The sequence below is a fragment of the Micropterus salmoides genome, unplaced genomic scaffold (genome assembly GCF_014851395.1).
Source record: "Micropterus salmoides isolate LMB-PRFRI ecotype aquatic unplaced genomic scaffold, ASM1485139v1 Ms_hic_scaffold_3247, whole genome shotgun sequence".
Classification (NCBI taxonomy): Eukaryota; Metazoa; Chordata; class Actinopteri; order Centrarchiformes; family Centrarchidae; genus Micropterus; species Micropterus salmoides.
In genome coordinates, this window is record NW_024042537.1 from 19301 (window position 1) to 39334 (window position 20034).

At 38.2% G+C, this 20034-nt stretch overlaps 1 protein-coding gene across 1 annotated transcript; it reads right to left on the reverse strand.

The window, feature by feature from the left end:
- Nucleotides 1-413: 413 nt before the first annotated feature.
- On the reverse strand, nt 414-15509 carry LOC119884173 (very-long-chain (3R)-3-hydroxyacyl-CoA dehydratase-like; the record flags this gene model as incomplete). Its single annotated transcript, XM_038694630.1, is given in 11 exon segments — nt 414-4448; nt 5900-6031; nt 6120-6226; nt 6311-6423; nt 8831-8958; nt 9921-10031; nt 10179-10230; nt 11593-11757; nt 12736-12809; nt 13005-13050; nt 15306-15509. Coding segments are annotated over 11 exon segments (1086 nt in total). The 3' UTR covers nt 414-4371.
- Nucleotides 15510-20034: the final 4525 nt, after the last annotated feature.

Below are 20034 nucleotides of genomic sequence, written 5' to 3' on the forward strand. Positions count from 1 at the left end.
TTGATGTAAAGTAAGAATGTTTTCAAAAATAGATTATATTTATCAAGTAACAAAATGCAACGTGACCAAACAGCGTTCACAGCATTTGTTCTACACCTTCCTAAAACTCTTCAGTATTGTATATATAATTAGCTCCACCATTACAACCTGCAACACTATACTTCTTCCACCACAGCTCAAAAGCAAAAGCATACAATTTTATAAAAGTATCTACTAAAGCATCCTGCTGGCACAGTGGTATAAGATGCATATCAAATAACTGCATCATCCCTAGTTTGATTCTTCTCCATGGACACTTGCAGCATGTCATGAACACAAAATTCCCCCCAAAAACACAACCTAATTTTTAACGTCACGACAGGAACTGGGATCCGAGAAAAAATAAAAAATAAAAAAACAGCCCACCTCCAAAATAGGAATTCGGATGTTTATTTTTGTCAGGAAAACATAACTGTGATCAAATGCAGCATTAGTCTGAATTTGTTTGCCTATAATGCAATAAATACTCTAAATCAGGCTGTATGTCCAATACACATCCGTCCCAAAAGACACCCTAAGAAAAATTTATGTGAAATGAAACAAACAAATTCACAGCAACAACTTCAGTAAACACAAACAAATAACAAGACTCAAAGATGAACAGATTGGAACGGCCAAAAGAAAACAAAGAACTCAAGTACAGTCAGTGGAAAAAATTATGGACGGCTCATCAGGACATTTAACAATTTCCCCTGTCCCAGAATTCTACACTGGTGAATCTTGAATCTTTCATTTCACTGGGCCAGTTCAGTCTGGAAATCTGGGCTTCAAATGAAAAAACACACATCAAATTAGGGTCATGTCTTAACCCGACTTTTTAGCCACTAGGTTTGCCTGGATAATGGTTTCACCTATTGTCAGGAGTACAGCTCGAATCCATGGATGAAACCCACGACAGTTTTAAGATATGATACCAATACTGATATTTGAGAATGACAAAATAACAACAAAAGAGTGGCTGATTAGGGGTGTGCGATATTGACAAAAACTTCTATCTATCTATATATTTCTGGGATTTTGTCGAGACAATATTTGGCATCCTTCAAAAAAGAGTTTGAAAAAGCCATGTGTGAGTGTAGCGTGAGGTAGAGGAAGAGGAGTGTGTGTGAACAGCAGAGCAGAGAGCAACGGGTCAGCAATAAGCCCTTAGTTTAGCAGTAATGTCTAATTTAAGTTACAGCGGTGAATTAAGACTGCAGCTTCTCAAGTCTAATGCAGAGCTCCCATGTGTTGCTTTCCAGCTGTTGAAGAAAGAGTGAAGGGGGTTGGCCCTGAAGTTCAACTTCAGCCCTGGAGAACAACAAAGTCTCCCTTGTAGGCTACTTCCCAACTATTTTCTAGGAGCCGAACAGGGATGGTTAACAATAGGATATTAATATTAATGATTTTAATATTTAAAACTGAAGCATTAAACAGTATAAAAACACTGAAATCACCAGCACAAATATTGCTGACATCAAACCGTGTAAGTAGGAGTAAACAATTTCAGCTGTTGCTACATTAGCCCTGAGTTTTGTCTATAGCTGTTGTCGTAGTGGCTTTAAATCCGTCATCAGCACAGTGGTGCTTGAACTTGTGCCGGTAAGTTGGCTGGTTCAGGCCTAACGCGGACAGCTGACTCCCAAAGCTTTTCATATTCTTGATATTCTGCGCGGTGGTTAGTTTGTGGTCTTAAATGGCAACCCGGCCTTTCTGTGTGGAGTTTGCATGTTCTCCCCGTGTCTGCGTGGGTTCCCTCCGGTTGCTCCCGCTTCCTCCCACTGTCCAAAGACATGAGGTTCATTCGTGACCCTAAATCCTCCTTAGGTGTGAGTGTGACTGGTTGTCTATGTGTGGCCCTGCGATGGATTGGCGACCCCCGCCTTTCGCCCGATGTCAGCTGGGATTGGCTCCTGCCCCCTGCGGTTGACGATGGATGGATGGATTGATTACAAATCGCACACCTCTATGGCTGATTAACATAAACACACACGCCAAAATTTTTGATAAGCATCCTCTAAATTTGGTTTATTCATTATTAGTCCAGGGACCTTTTGTTGCATGTTATACCCCTCTAACTCTCTCCCTGTCATCTCCCTTCATCCATAATCAAAAGACAACAATGTGTAGAAATCAGTAATGGTACTGTAAGTTTTTGTTTGCAGATAAATGAGAAAATCTCTGCAGAAATTAGTTTAGGCTAAAGTGCAACATGCACACACTGAACGCAAATATGCTAATCAAGGTACAGTGGCTGGGATGTGCCAATCAGGTTGGCGAATGCCCTGAATTGCCCCTGGCGGCTGTTCCGCCAGTGTATAAATGTGTGTATCTGTTTGAGCACAGGCTCAGTGAATGAATGTGTGTGAATGCAGATGTAGTGTAAAAGCGCTTTGAGCGGTCGAAAAGACTAGAAAGGCGCAAAACAAATACGGAGCATTTACATTTAAGCTCGTTAAACATCCCGTTCCTCTGCCGCAGGTGGACACAGACGTGAGTGCTGCAGCTGATCTACAGCTCTTGTCGGTTGGAAATATTTTAATAACCTTCCAAACTGTCGCGATTTTATTTTTGTGTGGCTTTCTCTGCGCTGGAGTTATTTTAAGAACTTTATGGCTTTATCCAGTTATTAAATGTGTAACAGACTTTATTGTGTGTCTCTTCATTATACTCCCACACAAAAAAGCTGCTTTAATGGTCAAACTAAGCCTATAGACTAGTTTGTCATTATATTCCAGTCAAATCTGATGTTTATTTAGAAATAATGCTCATGTATAGCCCCGCGACCCTGTGCGCAGGATAAGCGGTTGATGATGGGTGGATGTGCTCATGTATAGTGGTTACAAATAATGATGCATGCGCATCGCTTTGTATGGCGTATAGGCCTACAGCCTATGTCAGCTGGTTAATTTGCCTAATCTTCTTCTTTAGACCATGGTGGAAACGCACACAACAGTGGGCCGAAGGAACCTTTTAGTTCCTTGAAAAGAGATCTGGGGACTTAAAAGTCGCTGAATGACGCCCAGAGTGTACTTTTTTCCTGTGACATTCCTCTTTGTTACACATAACTTTATTGATGGTCTTCAATGTTTGGATTTATTTATATGTGTGGATTATTTGAGTTAATGTCAATGTCTGGTGAAACTTTCATGTGAATAGCCCCACTGGGAATATGTTTACTGAACAAAATGTTGACATTTTCAATACTTATTTCTCCCACTGTAAATATGTCCTCTACGGTACTTTGCATAGCTAGGGTAATATTCAAAGCAGTAAATGGCTAACGGCTTCATCAAAGGCATAGTGTTAGTAATGCACCTCTGAAAACAAAACACAAACAAAACAAAACCCCTAACAGTTACATCATAGTTATTTCATGCAAAGGCATCTGAAATAATTTCTCTATTGATTCAAGAACCATAAAAGTGGTGTTATAGCTTATCAACTTCAGTTTATGTAAAATTTGCAATGCTGTTGACTGATTTTCCAAGAATCCACAAGTTCAAAAGCAACTTGTAGAGTCTTGAAACTAGCTTGAGATGTCAGTCTTTGTGCAGTGGCAAGCGGGAACAATTTTTAGACTCTCGTGGTGTGTTGAGGTACGTTCTGACATTTGAGAATTCAGTCATTTGACAAAAAAAAGTGAGATATCAGACAACCCCAGCAGAAAACATGAGGGAGATGATGACATGATTTCACATGCATGCATTTAAAATAAAGCAGAAAAATCTAAATAGCCAGATTGTGAAGCATACTTGAAGACACCACGTAAGATTTTCAAAGCTGTATTGGCTTTCAGTTGCATTAAAACTCAACAACATAACAGGTTAATAAATGTGTAAATGCATCTGTGATTTGTGGGTTAAAGAGCCATTAAAACGTGTTTTGAAGAGCCGTTCTGATGGTAACTACTAATTTTTGAATCAAATGACTCCTATATTTTCAGAAAGGAAACACTTCGTGTAAACGTGAAAATCAAAAGAAAAAAAAAATGTTATTGCAACAGAACTATCAGGAATAAAAAAAAATTAGACAGTGACAGCAGACGTGGACAGAAATCTTGATGGACATGTTTAACGGAACAAACAGAGTAACAACTCAAACTCACAGTAGTATAGCTGGATCAACCTTGCCTGTTCAGCAGTGAGATGTCGAGCAGGTACAGTAGGATTTGGTCTGAATAACGTTCCCAGTTCACCAGTGGAGGAATAAGGTGACCAGTACGCCAACATCAGGTGAGTGTGTGTGTGTAGGAAAGATAAGAAAAGGCAATCAGAGGAAAAGGAAACAGCTGCTTTATCTTTAGGTGGCCGGCAGTTCAGAGGGTGTGTGCAATATCAAGGTGCTGATCAGTTACTGGACTTTCCTTTTCCTCGTGCGGTATCGTCTCCTCCTCTGCTTATACAGGTGTCGGAAATTGATGAAGAGTCCTGAGGAGGAGAGGGAACCACAATCAGTGTAAAGTTGATTGAAAGTTTGAGCAGCCCCCCCCAATGAGACAAACATGACAAACTAGTCTTTTGTCACTGCAGACTAACAAACACAGTACTTTGATATAGTTAATTTAATAAAAAACACAAACTTTAGATCACTGCTTGTTTTCCTAAGCTTATCACTGTTTTCCTACATCCCAGGCAGCCCCATAGCCTTTTATTCTATTCAGTACAGTTTTGAAAATCAGTGTTTTCAGAGCTTGCTTGGGTTCAGTAATCCATCATGACGTCTTCAAATAAGTGTGCACTTAAAAAAAAAAAAAAAGGTTGTCAATGACATTAACAAATACAAGAAAGGCAAGCAACAGAATATATATGAAGAAATTTGCTGAATACCGAACAAGTGCATTCATATTTGTTTCTTCCCGTAAATTAAATAGTCAAATTGTGCTTTTTACTCAGCTTTTCCCACAGGATTTGGAGAGACTATGGTTGGTGGGATTACATGCGTCCATTTACTTTTAATGGACACATGTAATTTGTTTTATACTTTGTGAATATCATCCAATTAATCTTATTTCCATATTGTATAGATGCCTTATTTTGAAAAACGGACTTAGTCACGTGTGTCCTCCTTGCGTTAAATTCATCAAGTCTGACCCAATATGATAAATGTAGTATGTGGTTCTCGTATGGTGTAACATGAAGACTTCCCAGCCTCTCTTCAGGTAGGACTCTCATACTGCAACACTTTATAAAGAGAGAAGCTGACAGGATAAAGTCGCTAACCTGCCTGTCAGCTCGCTCTGGGCCGTTTCAGTTACCATAAGTACTTGAATACGTGTGCACTTCAAATTTAGGTGCGGCTAGTTTATTTGCCTTCTCAGAAACAAGCGGGTTTATTGCCTTTTCAATGAAGTCAGCCACAGATGGAGTGGATGTGCTAAGAGACAATTCAGCAGAACAGTGTCTGCAAACAGCCATTTTTGCATCTTTCTCTGACACTTTAAAATGCTTCCACACTGACAGGTCATCCTAATTGTTTGGTAAAATTTTAAATCTGTCTTTTGACGTATTAAGCCGAACACAGAAAGAGCCATTTTTGGCTGATTAATTTCAGGGGCCGAACAGTCTGTGCATCCCTAGATCGCTACTTAACCTTGCTATTGCAAAATGTCATGGCAGCTGACTGTTTCTTTAGAAATGCCCACAGACATTTTGCCCACAAGCAAGTAAGACTGATCACGTTTAAAGGCCAGCGGCAGTTAATGATACAGGGAGGCAAGTGGCAGCGAGGAGGTAAAAATCCTTCATCTCTTTGCTCTCCAAGCCCCTAGAAATGCATAATGTGCAAGTTCTGTATGCGATAGTTTTTTTTTTTTTTTTTTTTAAATCAGACGCCATTAAATAGGCTGAATGTCTCAGCAGTGTGTTAGTGGATGTCTCACCCAGGAACATGAGGACCAGGTAGAGCTGCAGAGTGTAGGAGAAGCTTAAAGAGTGTCCCAGCACCGCAGGGAGGGGGAGGCTGAACAGACGCGTCTCATCAAAGATGGGCAGGGACTGGATGACAGCCACCGCTGGAAACACAGAACGACACGCCGTCAGCAGAAACTAGCAACAACTGCCACGAACCTTCGTTTATGTATAACAAACTAGTCAACTAACCTTCAGCCACAACGCCCAGCGGGTACAGAGGGATCCAGAGGCTGTATCTCAGCCACGTTAGCAGCTTCCACTCTGTGCTGATGCAGGCCAGCATGTAGAAAGGGTACCTGACGTAGAGAAGAAAAGGCCGATGTTAAAGCAGGCAACAGCACATCTTCACCAGAGGGCAGAGGATGGTGACCGCAGCTAACCTGAAGATCTCGATGGTGCTCCAGAGGTAGAACACGAAGAAGACTACCGACTTGTTCTGCATCTCTTCCAGACTGCCGAAGATAACGAACAGAATGACGTTCCTCCCTGCCACCTGCAACGTCACAGAGCACAATAGAAAGAGATCTTAGAGATGTAAAGAGATTAACCACTACTGCTTGCAATCAATGCAGGAGAACAAGAGAAAGTCTCTTTTAATTCCTCCCCCTTGTCAAAACCGGTCTGCAGTTAAACAGACTTTACACAGCTCCTGCTGGAGCCACAAAAGGCTTTTAAGAGTTATGCAATTTTTAATTCACACATGCAGTGATACTCCGAACACTCAAAGACAGACTTTCAAGTGTGAAATTATAAGAACTGTGATCAGTCAATTTGGGGTGTTTATTTTTTCCCCCCCTCACGCTTTCCTGATTTCTGACTGTTGATAGTGAAGACAGCAAGTCGAAGAATAGCTCAGTAATTGTATCCTTTTAACGCCATACATAGTGAGTGACTACGAACATGATTACTTCAGGTCTAATCGGGATGAAACTGTTACAGGTTTAATGATAAACCATGGTAAAATTCCTGACAGTCATTATTACCATACGCATTTTAATTACCATGATAACTGGGTTCGGTTCCCGCGCTTTGATAAACTCACGGCAAATACTGTCCAGCATCAACCAAAATCAGGCACCGTCTGCCTGAAGCATGCGCAGTATGCAACGTGGGTTTGTTTGGGTCAATTACATCACTGCGGAAGACCCGCTGCAGAGATGTTGTAGTTTTGATTTATAAGAGTGCTGAGAGAAACTTGATTGTATAAAACTGACTTCTAGCCAACGAAGGGTGAGCTAATTTTTAGATTTGGCTGCCTGATTTGCTAACAAAACTGTAAACTGAAGTTCTCAGTGTTAGTTACTCTTGTAAAAACACTACACATTGTTCTGCATGTGTCTACAGACTATTTGCCCACTGCACATGATAACATGTTACAGTTTAGTCACAATAACTACATATCTTGTTCATTTAAAATGCGGTAGCTGTCAAATTGGTTGTGAAAGTGTTTGTATTCCTGTAGTTGTGCATGGGTTCATTGCATTACTGTTTACATAGGGTATCTGCTATTATTTTAATGTTTATGCAAACAAAATGTTAATTTTGTTTGTGGTTTTCAGTGTTTGAAATTGATTCTGAGTGTATCAGTACATTTTAACAATACCGTGATAATACTGATAATCATTACTCATTCATCATTTTGGTCCCTATAACCATGTTATGAAATTTCCATACCGTTTCATCCATAGTTTATAATATATGCACATGATAATGTACCACACACATATCTAGTGTTGCTGTGAAGCTCAAAGGATGAAATCTGATGCTAATCTGTGTCAGATTTAGTGGCAGCTAGTGGCGAGATTGCAACCCAGATTGCACCATAAAAAAAATAAAAAACAAAATTAATTTTTGTTTTTTGGAAGGACTTGACTGGCCTACACAGAGCCCTGATCTCAACCACATGCAACACTTACAAGGGCCCAGTACTCTCAATCAGAATTGCTTGCCATATGGTCAAACAACTTCAGAAAACTAAAAACAGAATTTGAACTTTTCTCAGGTAATTATTTCTTACGCTTTTCATGTTTATAACCAAAGGCAACACTATGAGGTAGGGGCAACCGTCTGAAAATGCGTACTGTAATCCCCATATTTAAAATCATTATTCCATCTGCCACCTCTCGAGTGTAGGATAAACAACAACAAGTTTGTTTCAACTTTTAAATCCCTTCTAAAAAAAAAAAAAAAACACACAACAACAACAACATACTTCTATGTAAATTTCTCTCTACGCATGTCGTTCGGAGTTTACATTCACTGAAGGATCTTTGCATTTCCTGTCTTTATCTTGTAATACCCTTTACTGCTATTTTTCGGCACATCCTTGTACGTAAAGTTTTGACCTGTTCTTAATAGTATCTCTGTTTACCTCATATATTACCTCTATTTTGATTCTTTATTGCAGCCTCTTTTGGGTTTACTGTTTGTAAAGCACTCTGTAAACATTGTCTTTATACAAGTGACATACAAATAAAGTTATTATGATTATAACAGATCCTACGAAACATAGTTCTTTTCTAGCACAAACAGGCTCTTAGGATGAACTGAACAATGACTGTGAGCCTTATCGCCTAACATCAGTGTTTGACCTCACTAATGCTCTTGTGGATGACTAAGAGCAAATCCCCGCAGACAGGCTCCAAAACCTGGTGGAGAGCCTGAAACCTGAAGAGGCTGTTTTGGCAGCAGATTAATGCTCAAGGTTTTTGAATGGGATATTTAAATATAAATAAATAATGTTCGGGTGTCCACATACATTTGGCCATATAGTCGCTGCTTATACTGTATATATATGATTATTAATTTCATACTTTAACTATTTACAGTAAATGCACTACTTTTTGATGGCTGTGATGAAATCACAAAGAAATGAGACCTGACCGTCTCCCCTACATTACCTGTATCATAGCAGGAAAAAATCCAGTCTTAACCAGACCCAACAAGGGATTAATGACCTCGATCACCGCCATCATCTGACAGAAATACATCATGTCTGCGGTGGTGTGAAAGGTGTCATAAAACGAATCTGCGGAGGGTGAGAGAAACAAACAGACATAATTAAAAAGCACATTGCATGAGCCACTATCAATAATCCCCATGATTTGCAAAACAAATCCCTGCTGTGTAGTCGTGTTCCTGTTTCTATTCAAATGAGCTCATCTGTGAATAGCTCCTCACAAGCAAACAACACAGACCAGTGTCTCTCAGTGTTTTCTGGATCTCTCCGTTTGTTTTATTTTACTGCTCAGTGGTGCTAATTGTGTCTCTTCTGTTTTTGTGTTTCACAAACACTCACACGCAAACTGTTGTCCAGTAATTAATTTAGCCCATAAAATTCAAAAGATATTTAGGACAATTGTTTGAGTTTTATTCCGCTTTTTATCTTTATTTAGTCCATCCCTCTGCAGTCTGCCAATTCTGCTTTTAGTCGTTCAGCGTCTTTGTTTTCACTTTTTCTGTGAAGTACTGAATAAAGCACCAGAACAATGCAACCAACATTAAGGTGACTAAATATAAACTGATGAACTGCCGCCATATCTCAAGCAGGTTTCTTGTCTGCAAGAATATTTTTTATGCCATGATGAAAACAACTGAAAATAGTAGCTACCTGGAAGGTAAGAAATCAGTCCTAAAAACATCCTCTGTATGCATGTTCTTAAAGATGGTCGGCAGTAATGTTATGTGAGAACACACCACAGAAATTAAAAATTAGATTCTGAATGAGAACTGAGTCGTTATTGTGGATCTCGTCTTCGTAGTTTTGGTCTTTTGTTCTCTCAGTTATGTTCAAACCGGTCATAACGGTCAGACAGGGCAAGAAACACGAGCAGTCAAGACGATCTGACAGGTTGTACGTCCCGTAGTTGCTACTTTAATTAACATGACATGTTGTATTCTCTACTTTGGCCAGTCAAAATTATTCATTGCTGGTTTCTTTGCCTTCCTGTGGCCATGAACTTCACTTCAAAAACTGACTTTAAAACAAACCTTGACCAAGAATGAAGAGTCGAACAGTCATGTTGACAAAGATCCAGGAGAATCCCAGAAACTGCACCAGGTTGTACATAAACAAATAGCCTCTCTTCAGGCCGAGGTAGGCTGGGGAAACAGAAGAAAATAATTAAAATGAAGTGATGCTGATGTTGCTAAAGCTCCTCCTACAGGATAGTAAATGTCTACGACAGCAGTCAGAAACATTTCTGTGAGTTTTTGATGTTTGCAGGTGAAGAGATCAGTCTGACTCACGGTCTTTACGAACTCTTGACTCCACACTTATCCTGTTAATCTTCTCTTCTTCCTGAAAGAAATCACACCACCAAACTTGTTTTACATTATTTTTTATATTTACTGATATCTTCACTTGTTTTAATATTGTGAATATGAATTCTGATCTCTCAAAGATCTCTCAGAGCAGTCGACTGACTAATTTGTTTTAGTTAGAGGCATAAAAGGTTTTACTCGATGTTTGATCAGGATTCTAAATTCATAAATATATTTTAACAAGTTAAAATTTTTCCACGCACATCCAGCATTTCTGAGACCTTCTTTAATGAGAATGATACATGGCTCACATTTTCACAACAACTATAGGCAAGTCCTGGTCGTCCATAGCAGACATCACCTGTGGGGTACCACACGGCTCAATTATTGGCCCCATCCTATTCTCCCTCTATGTGCTTCAACTAGGTCATATAACTTGTAAGCATTACGTTTCTTTTCACAGGTAGGCTGAAGACAGAGTTATTAAGACACAATGATCACAACTGCTTCAATACTCTCAGAGACAATAAATGTTGAATGAAAGCAAAAATTAATAGTTTTATTTGGACAGCCCAGGAAGAGATCTTTTCCTACATGATCTAGGGGACTTGTCTCATATAAAGTCTGTAGCCAGAATCTTAGGAGTGATATTTGACAGGGACTCGAGGAGAAGGTCAAGAGGTTTCTGCAATTCTGCTTCCCTTCAACTTAGAAATGTCACTTTCATTTATCACATGCTGATTTAGAGAAGGTAATTTCTTCTACACTACTGCAACTCTCCATCTGCCTCAGTCAAAAATCAATTCCACGTCTCCAACTTGTTCATAAGGCTGCAGGTGGAGACCATGTTGCCCCAGACTTAGCATACATAGTAAGATTTATCCGACTGGTACTTTAAAGCATAGAAGGTCTAGCCCCTAGATATATTGCTGACCTTTTAACTTTTTATGAGCCAGAAACGCACCCTTAGATCCTCGGGCAAGTCTTTTTGGTTGTTCCACAGTCCAGATGCAAGACTAAAAGGTGACTGCTCTTACTATATTTTAGGGCGCCTGTACTTTGTAACGGCCTGCTTGAGGAAATTAGGCTAGCAAAATCTTTTGAATCCCTTCTAAAAACTCACTTTTATAAACTGGCTTTCAAGTAAATTCACTCCCTATGCACTGCTGTTAGCGGCTTGGAACGGACATTTACTCTTAATTTTCACAGTTTTTGGCACACTTGTATGTAAAGTTTTGATCTGTTTCTAATAGTATCTCTGTTTGTTGTTGTGTTTTTAGCTATGTCGTTTATTCTGTAGCCAGGTTTGCATTAGCAGTCAAAATCCTTTTCCATGGCAGACAACATTTTACCCTCTTTTCAGAGTGGATTTATTTTTGTTTGTTTTTCAAGTTCGTACCTTAGCCTGAAGCTCCATCTCGGCATCGGACTCGTCCAGCCAGCGGTCAAAGTCGGGAGCCAAAAACAGAGGCTTCTTCTCCTGCAGTGTCAGCCGATCCCACCAGCGCTCCTCCTGCTTCCTGATCTTGATGTCCACCTGACGCTGGGTGGACTTGTGGTTGATCTGAACACACACAGTATTAGAAAATGTAAGGTTTCTTAACTGAGCAACATATGGCAATGCAATTACATGAGTAGCTGTTTGAACACATTTTATCTGCTACTAATGGTCAATAACCTTGGATGGTTAAAGGACACGTGTGACATATTAAACATCATCCCAGCGTTTTTCCCCAATCAGTGTTCACTTTGACTTGACGGCAGTGATTTCTAGCTGGTACGCTCACTTAATCAGCACAGTTGTTCATGTATCCCAGTTGTAAAAACAATTGTGGATCTTCATGTGAACCTCAAGAGAAAATCGTATGAAATGTGCCATTGTGCTCTAAAAGAGGTCTTAATAAGGGATAAAAGAAAGTACAACTACAAAAGCACTAAATATTTCATATATAAATTAACAGAATCAGTAACTGCCCTTCTACCCTCTGGTATTCAATTTTTTTTTCTATTACAATGATGCAAAAGCAATACATTGTAATTAGGGTTGGGTGATATCACGGTAAATAATTTCATTTGATCTCGATAATCATCATGATAAATGTCAAATTATTATTTCTTTCACATTTAAAGGCTGATTTTTGCTCCTAGGTGAAAGTTGAAGAAACCATTGGTTAATTGTGGTTTTAGATTATTTAAACTTTATGGTCAGAATACACACTTTATACCAAACCAAAAAACAAAATCTGAGGGAGAACATTCAAAACAATTATGATATTTTTCAACAAATATGCATGAGTAAAATTAAGTAAATCTTCTTTCAGCCCCCTTTCCTCAATATAAATATCTTAATAGAAAATGTAAGTGCTAATTTGTTTGTAATTCAAATTAACAAACATTTATTGAAAATGTATTATATTATTATTATTATTATTGAGGAAGTTATATTGCAATAATCATCATTATTGTTTTATTACCAGCCCTAATTTCAATATAACAATTGATTCCCCCACTAATAAGTAACATACAAATAAAAGATGAATACCTCTGGTCTAACAGGTTCCAGGAACTCCAAACTGAACTCGTATTCATTATCTCCTTTAGCTCCATGGCCCTGTGCTGTGGAGCAATATTAAGATTATATTATAACATCAGGCGTTACACTGTGTACCCTACAGAAATTGCATAATAACTGAACTTCAAGTTTGTGGAATATTTTACATTATATTTCATCACAAAATTATCATTATTCAACCGAGCAACTGCTCTCATCAACATTTTCTCCCTCTTACACGCACTAATGTAAACACCAACCTCTAAACTGAAGCGTGTTGTTTTCTTGCAGGCCGATGTCGAGATTCTGAAAAACACAAAAGGCAGCCATCACAAACAACCCGACGCTGACCCGATAATGGACAAAATTATATTATGCAGTGAGAATTAAAGTCTGGTGATATTCTATGTTTTTCTTTTTTTAAGATAAGAGTGGAGAAACATAATGAGTGCAGATGCTTCCACACAGGTGAACTGCACGGTACACAGGGTGAAAATTAACTCTAGTGAATGTTCAAAGTGTACCAACCACTCAATAGATCACCATTGTTGTTTGGGCTGGTGAGTGAAGTAAGTCTACCAGACATTTGCATATTTTACCAGCAGGTGGTTGGTGCTAATTTTGGACCCTGATGGTACAAACAGTCCGTCAACAATAACACAAACAGTGATATTATAGTAGAGCTGCGGTGCATAAACCCCTCATTACAAAGATGAACGCACAGTTGAGAGTTCAGAGGTGCAAAACCCATCGGCACTGCTCTACAGAGATGTGGAAGAAAGTGACACGGTCAGATGAGTCACTCTTCACCATATTCTCGACATGTGGGCGAGTGCATGTGGCGAACAACAAGAGAACAGTACCCACCTGAATGTTAGACCCCTACAGTAAGGGGGTCCAATCTGCTGGCATGGTTTGGGTCTACTTGTCACCGCAAACCTTTACCCTAAGATGAAACATTTCTATCCTGACAATGCTCACGTCCGCAGGGCATGCAGGCTCACTACCCGGTTCCACGAGTATGAAAATGATGTGAATCATATGCTGCGGCCTTCGCAATCACCAGATCTCAACCCAACTGAACAACTATGGGAGATTTTGGAATAACGTGTCAGACAGTGCTCTCCACCACCATCAACAAAACACTAAAAGAGGGATTATCTATTAAAAGCAAGGTGTCCATCCCTCCAGTAGACTTCCAGAGACCTGTGTAATTAATTAAGCTTTTCTGGCGGCATGTCGTGGTCCAACACCATACTAAGACACTTTATGTTGGGCTTACCTATAAATTTGTCCCCCCCATCTGTATATATTATTTACATAGAGAATACTATACGTTTTTGTAGAAACTGGTGTCAATTCCACTTTATGGGCATGTCAGAGGCTGTAAAGTGGTGTTTGTATTAGGAGTTTCTCATATTTAGTCCATCCTTATAGATATAAATGAGCCCAACATGTGTAGCATGACAGGCGTTCTTCTGCCAGCCTGTTTCAATTACCCTTAAGCCATTCTGCTGAACAAGATCCAGAACAACAACAACTAAAAAGCCATGCATCTTTTATAAGACATTTGTCTAACAGATGCAGGAGGAGGAGGCGGAGAACCTATATTTCATGTTACTAATGCAAACACACAGTCAGCAGAATTACAGAAAATTCAAGTGGTCAGCGATAAGCTCAGTGATGAGGTAAAGAAAAAAGCCCCCACCCAAATTATTCAACTTCAATACTTTCTTCTGATAATAATAATAATATAATATTGTTTAGGTAAAATCACAAGTCAAGTTGTCCAGTTGTTAACTGTGGTGTGCAGCTACTAAACAAGGACCAAACTAGAGCTCCCATTGTCAGCTACCCACTACTTTAGACATCACTGAGGCTGTTAATATTGTTTTGTACTGTTAATTTTGACAACACACTTCTTTAAGTTATTTAGACACGTAGATTGCATTTGCTTTGTTTATTTGTAACGTTGGTATTTATCTAGACAATATGTCAGTAACGTTACATGTCTACTATTTGCTTACAATCTGGGTCCCTGCATACAAGCTTCAGCTCGCTTACCACGGTGTCCCTTTTCACACGTCTGCATTAGCCTATTTCTTATGACTATAAATTGTAATTTAATTTTTTGTGAATAAACTAAACTGTGCTTAAAAAAAAATCGGTAACGTTAATGTCCATGAACCCGACAAACAATTAAGGTTGTCAATTCACTTTCAACAGTGTTATTTGGGGCAGCAAATAACTTAAATATACACACTTTTCTGAACACGGGATAAATGTGAATTAACAAACCTAAATAATTAGTTTAATTTAACGTTAGTCATATTTTATTATATCTGTACACCTTCATTTAGATGCTAGCAAACACAGTTAGGCTAACTGTTAGCTTAAAACCAGGTTTTCGCTACAGCGAGATAAACATCAGCTAGCTAACGTTACACCCGCAGCATTAAGAAAATAAAGTTTAGAGGCATTTAAAGAGATTATGTGAGCAGGTAACCGACAAGTTGAGGCTGAAAGCAGCCAGTCGTGGTAAATGTTGTGGGATGTCCTACCTTTGCATCGCTCAGTTCCACCCGGAGGTAAATCTCTCCGTGTCGCTGAGCCCAGTAAACATGAGGAGTGAGGGTCTGCATGGTCACTCTGGGTTCTGAGATTTATATGCCATAAACAAGAAAGGGTAATTTACTCTAATTAATGAACCGCAGTCCTCATCTGACACTCTTCCAGCCACACACACCCAAACACACACACACACAAGACTGATTCTCATCAGAGTAGATGATGGAGCACACTTCCGGGAGGAGGTCCATTGAGGATTTCAAAATAAGAATCCTAAAGAGCTGTTTGGTAGCTTCAAAATAAAAGTCCTCAAACTTTCAGACATGTTTCTATCTTATTTCTTATCCCTCACTGAAAAGTCCTTTCTCAGTGTATGTCACAGGCAGAGGAAGTATACAGACTGTGACTGTAAAAATACTGTTAGTCTTGCTTTGAAAATGTTACCAAAGTACAAGTACGTAAGTATAAATCTGTCTATGACTGTTAGCCTATTATTATATTAGTTTATTATTACTGATGCATTTGTGTAAAAGCAGAATTTTACTGTTGGTTGAGGTGGAGCTATTTATTATAAACTATTTTGCATCAGGCTGCAACTAATGATAATTCAATTATTGATAAATTAATGGTTTGCTTTGTAAAATAATGCAGTCACAATCACCCAAAGTGACACCTTCACAGTCCTAAATGATAACAAATAACTCGTAGAATCACATGTATTATTAATGAAAAATGCTGAATCTATGAAAGTTTAATGCAACAATGCATATTACCAACTCAACTGAGCACCCCCTGCTACAATTATTATTACTAGCCCTATTATTATCATCATTAATATTACAATAATTATCAGTACTAATTTTCATTTTCTGTACCACTAATATTTACTATTTCTACTAGTATTTCTGTGTGGATTTTATGTCGGCTGCTCCCCCCTCGCCCTCTCTCCCTCTCATCCCCAACCAGTTGAGGCAGATGGCCGCCCACCCTGAGTCAAGGTTCTGTTCAAGCTTTCTCTGCCTTCTAAAAGATAGTTTTTCCTTGCCTCTGTCGCCAAGTGCTTGCTCGTGGTGGGAATTGTTGGGTCTTTGTAAATAATATTACAAAGAGTACGGTCTAGACCTGCTCGGTATGAAAAGTGCAATGAGAAAACTTTTGTTTTTAAAAATGAACTCTTCCAGCAGGAAAAAAACACTTAGTGGACAGAAATAGGACCACCAAATTTAATAAGGACAATCTAGACAATTATTTCTGCTTATAGATTTCTTTACTGTTGTCACATTCTAAGCAAATAATTTATAAAATTACTCCAAACAACCCTTTGGACCTTTATGGATATAAAAAGGTTGCAATTCCACGTCTTTGGTCCAAATGTTATTTAGAAATACTGGAACATATTGTCATTTTTCCACAGTCTCAGCAGGATATACAATCTAGATTCTGCCACAAGAGGGCAGTAAGAGACTGTCTTGTAAAATCTGACCTGGCTTCTTTGCCTTTTAGCAGATACACCCTGTGGTTATTTTATTTCCTATACTCTAACTGCACACTGTGTCACTGTTTCATTAAAGGAAGCTGCTTCTGTCATTCCAAAACTTGCAATAACAGAATCAGATGTGACCCTGCTGAGACGTGTGACTGACTCTGTGTCTGCAATAAAACAAAACGAGAACTGAAAACCAGAACGAGTTTCATCTGCTGTTCATCATGATGAGAATTCTAAGAAAGACATTAGTATTTGTTGACAACCTACAGAAAACTTGACTTATATATAGACATTGTATGTTGTCTGCAAAGAAAATAACTGAATTGAGTATTTTTAATAAAAATATGCCAAACATTTTATGGCTCCAGCTTGTCAAATGTGAGGATTTGCTGCTTTTCCTTTAGATAGTTTAGTAATTTATTTTAATCATGAGGTTTGGACTAAACAAAACAAAAGCACTGTGAAGGTTTCACTTTGGGCTCTTCGGAATTGTGATGGTATTTTGCACTTTTCTTTCTGATTTCTTAAAAAAAAAAGTCGAATAATGGAAACATTAATCAGCAGATTAATCCATAACTCATGAGTTGCAGTCTGATAAAAACTGTTCAAAATGGGCTCCACCTCAACCAACTACAACTGTACAATTCTAATTTAGCATTACTGCATGAGTAATAATAATCAAAGTATTAAATAATACTATAACAGAGGACATTTTACTGCACTTTAAGTACATTTTTCAGATTATACTTAAACATTTTTACCTAAGGAACTGCCAATGCATGTACCTGAGTATTACTACTGTGTGGTACAATACTTTTACTTAAACCTTGACCAATAAAGCAGATTTTGACTGAAAGTACGACCTTAATAAAAAAAAGTCAGGGACAGATCCAGTTGTTTAGGAGAACAGTACTTAAACCAAAACTCCGGTTTTTCCACTTTTGATTATCACCCTTCGTAACTACCGGTAATCACGTTTTCACAAGTAACGTTACTAAGGTAACGCCTCCTTGTCGGTTCCAAAGTGCAACTAACGAGAAGTTCGCTAACGAAAGTGCAGGTCAGAGAATATTTTACCGGACAACTTGCACCTCGCAGTTTGATTCCCCTGCCTGTTCCATATCTGCGGTTCGGTAACAGAACATTAACATTAATGTGACCAAAACGTTTGGTGAGTTTTCTGCAAAAAAACAAAATGAGTCGAAGAGGAGAAACAACCGAGGAAACCTCCAGAGCTTCACTTTCCTCCCAGACTAACGCTGAAGACCAACCAAAGAGGATGAAAATCATTTACATCGTCTACCTCATCGCTGCTTTGGATATCACGTGGATGTTTTTACAGTTTTCTGTAACTCCTGTAAGTATTTATGTTGCTTAAAAGCAGGAAGGCGAGATTTCCGTGCCTGCTGTGAATGTGAAAACATTTCCGGAAGCGCGCATTGTGGGAAATGTATTTAATCACTGTTGTTACTGTGAGGGCAGATGTAGAATTTATTGTGGGTGTTAAGAGTGATCATGTGTGTTATTTGACACGCAAAAATGCTACCATTACCTGCATACATTTACATCACTGCAGCACCCTCACATCCAAGATGTGGTGCATGAAGTTAGATCTGCGTTACAAAATGCACTAAAATTTTAGCAGCAAAATGCAGTTTAATGTACTTTATCATAGGTAAAAGTGCTCCTTATTGCAGTCACATTAATGCATTTCATTGTTGAATATGTTATAATCAGTGTTTTAGGAAGTATGAAGATCCTTTACTTAAGTAAAAGTACTAATATGTATAAACACACAGAGTAAAGTCCTACATTGAAAAGCATAAGTGTCAGGAAAATGTACTTCACACATTAAAAGTACTCATGCAGTAAAAAGTCCCCTGTTACAGTTGTTTTATTATATATTTTATCATTAGGTTATTATTCCTCGTGCATTAATGTAAAGCAGGATTTTTCTGTTGTTGTTGAGCTGAAGCTCATTTTGAACTGTGAATTATTTTCATTATGGATTAATCTGCTCATTATTTTCTCCATTAATCGATTGATTGATTGGTTTGCAAAAATTCTAAAAATAGTAAAAAAAAAATAATCAGAGAACGTACATAGTTACAATCCACCATTGATAATCGATTATTACTTTATAGATGCTTTTCTCAAAACTGATGCATGAATATGTGTATATGTGGAGATTTGTTTTGTCTACATTACATTAGAGCTGAAATGATTAAGTGATTAATCAGTTTGACAAAAAAAAGCAAAAATGCCAAAAATTTCTGGCCCCAGCTTCACAAATGTATTTGCTGGTTTCTCTTTGATGGGATTTGAACTTTTGGACAAAACAAGCAATTTGGAAATCATTTTCACATATTTTTTCCTTCTTTTTATATTAAATTTTGAAAATAATAATAATACCAATAATAATAATAATCGTTAGTTACAGCCCTACTTTACATACTAAACACAGTAAGCATGTCAACTCAGGTCAGTTATATACTGAATAGTCATAAATCACAAATTGCATCAAAAGGGTTTTTCAATCTCTACAGCATTTGACACCCTCTGTCTTTAGACCCTTGATCATCACATCGCAAATCATAAACAACACAGCAAAATGCTGTCTGTGCAACACGTCAACACTTTAGGTTTATCAACTCAAACTCAGAGTGGACTGGATTTTTAGTGTCATTAACAAACAAAATGACTAAGTAACTGTGTAGTTTAGTATTAGTTGCACAAGTAGCACAGAGTATTTAATTAAATGTACTTGGTTACTTTCCCCAACTTTTTAATAGCAAGTCATTTAAAAGAGGGATACAATGGGCTACAGTAGGCCAGACAGTTGTCTACTCATCTACATTGATCCATTAAGTGTATGGAAATAATAAAATAAGGTATTTTGAAAGTGACTGAAAATAATGGCCAAATACTGGTGAATGGGAATAGAGCTGAAAACAACAAGTTGATTAATCAATTTTTTGATAATCAATTTACAGTTTCAGTTTTTGTACTGTGTTAGATTCAAGACATCAGAAGACATCGCCTTGAGCTTTGTGAAATGAGAAATACACAGTTAGCTCTTGCTGCTACAGTGAACATAGAGCCTGATAGGTTGCTTAATATACTTTGAACAGCTTCTTTGGACTCTGACCTCAAAGTAAACATGGAGTCACACATTATGGAAAATTCTTTTCTGCTGCCAAATGCCTCCACCACTGCCCCTGCCTTTCTTAAATAAG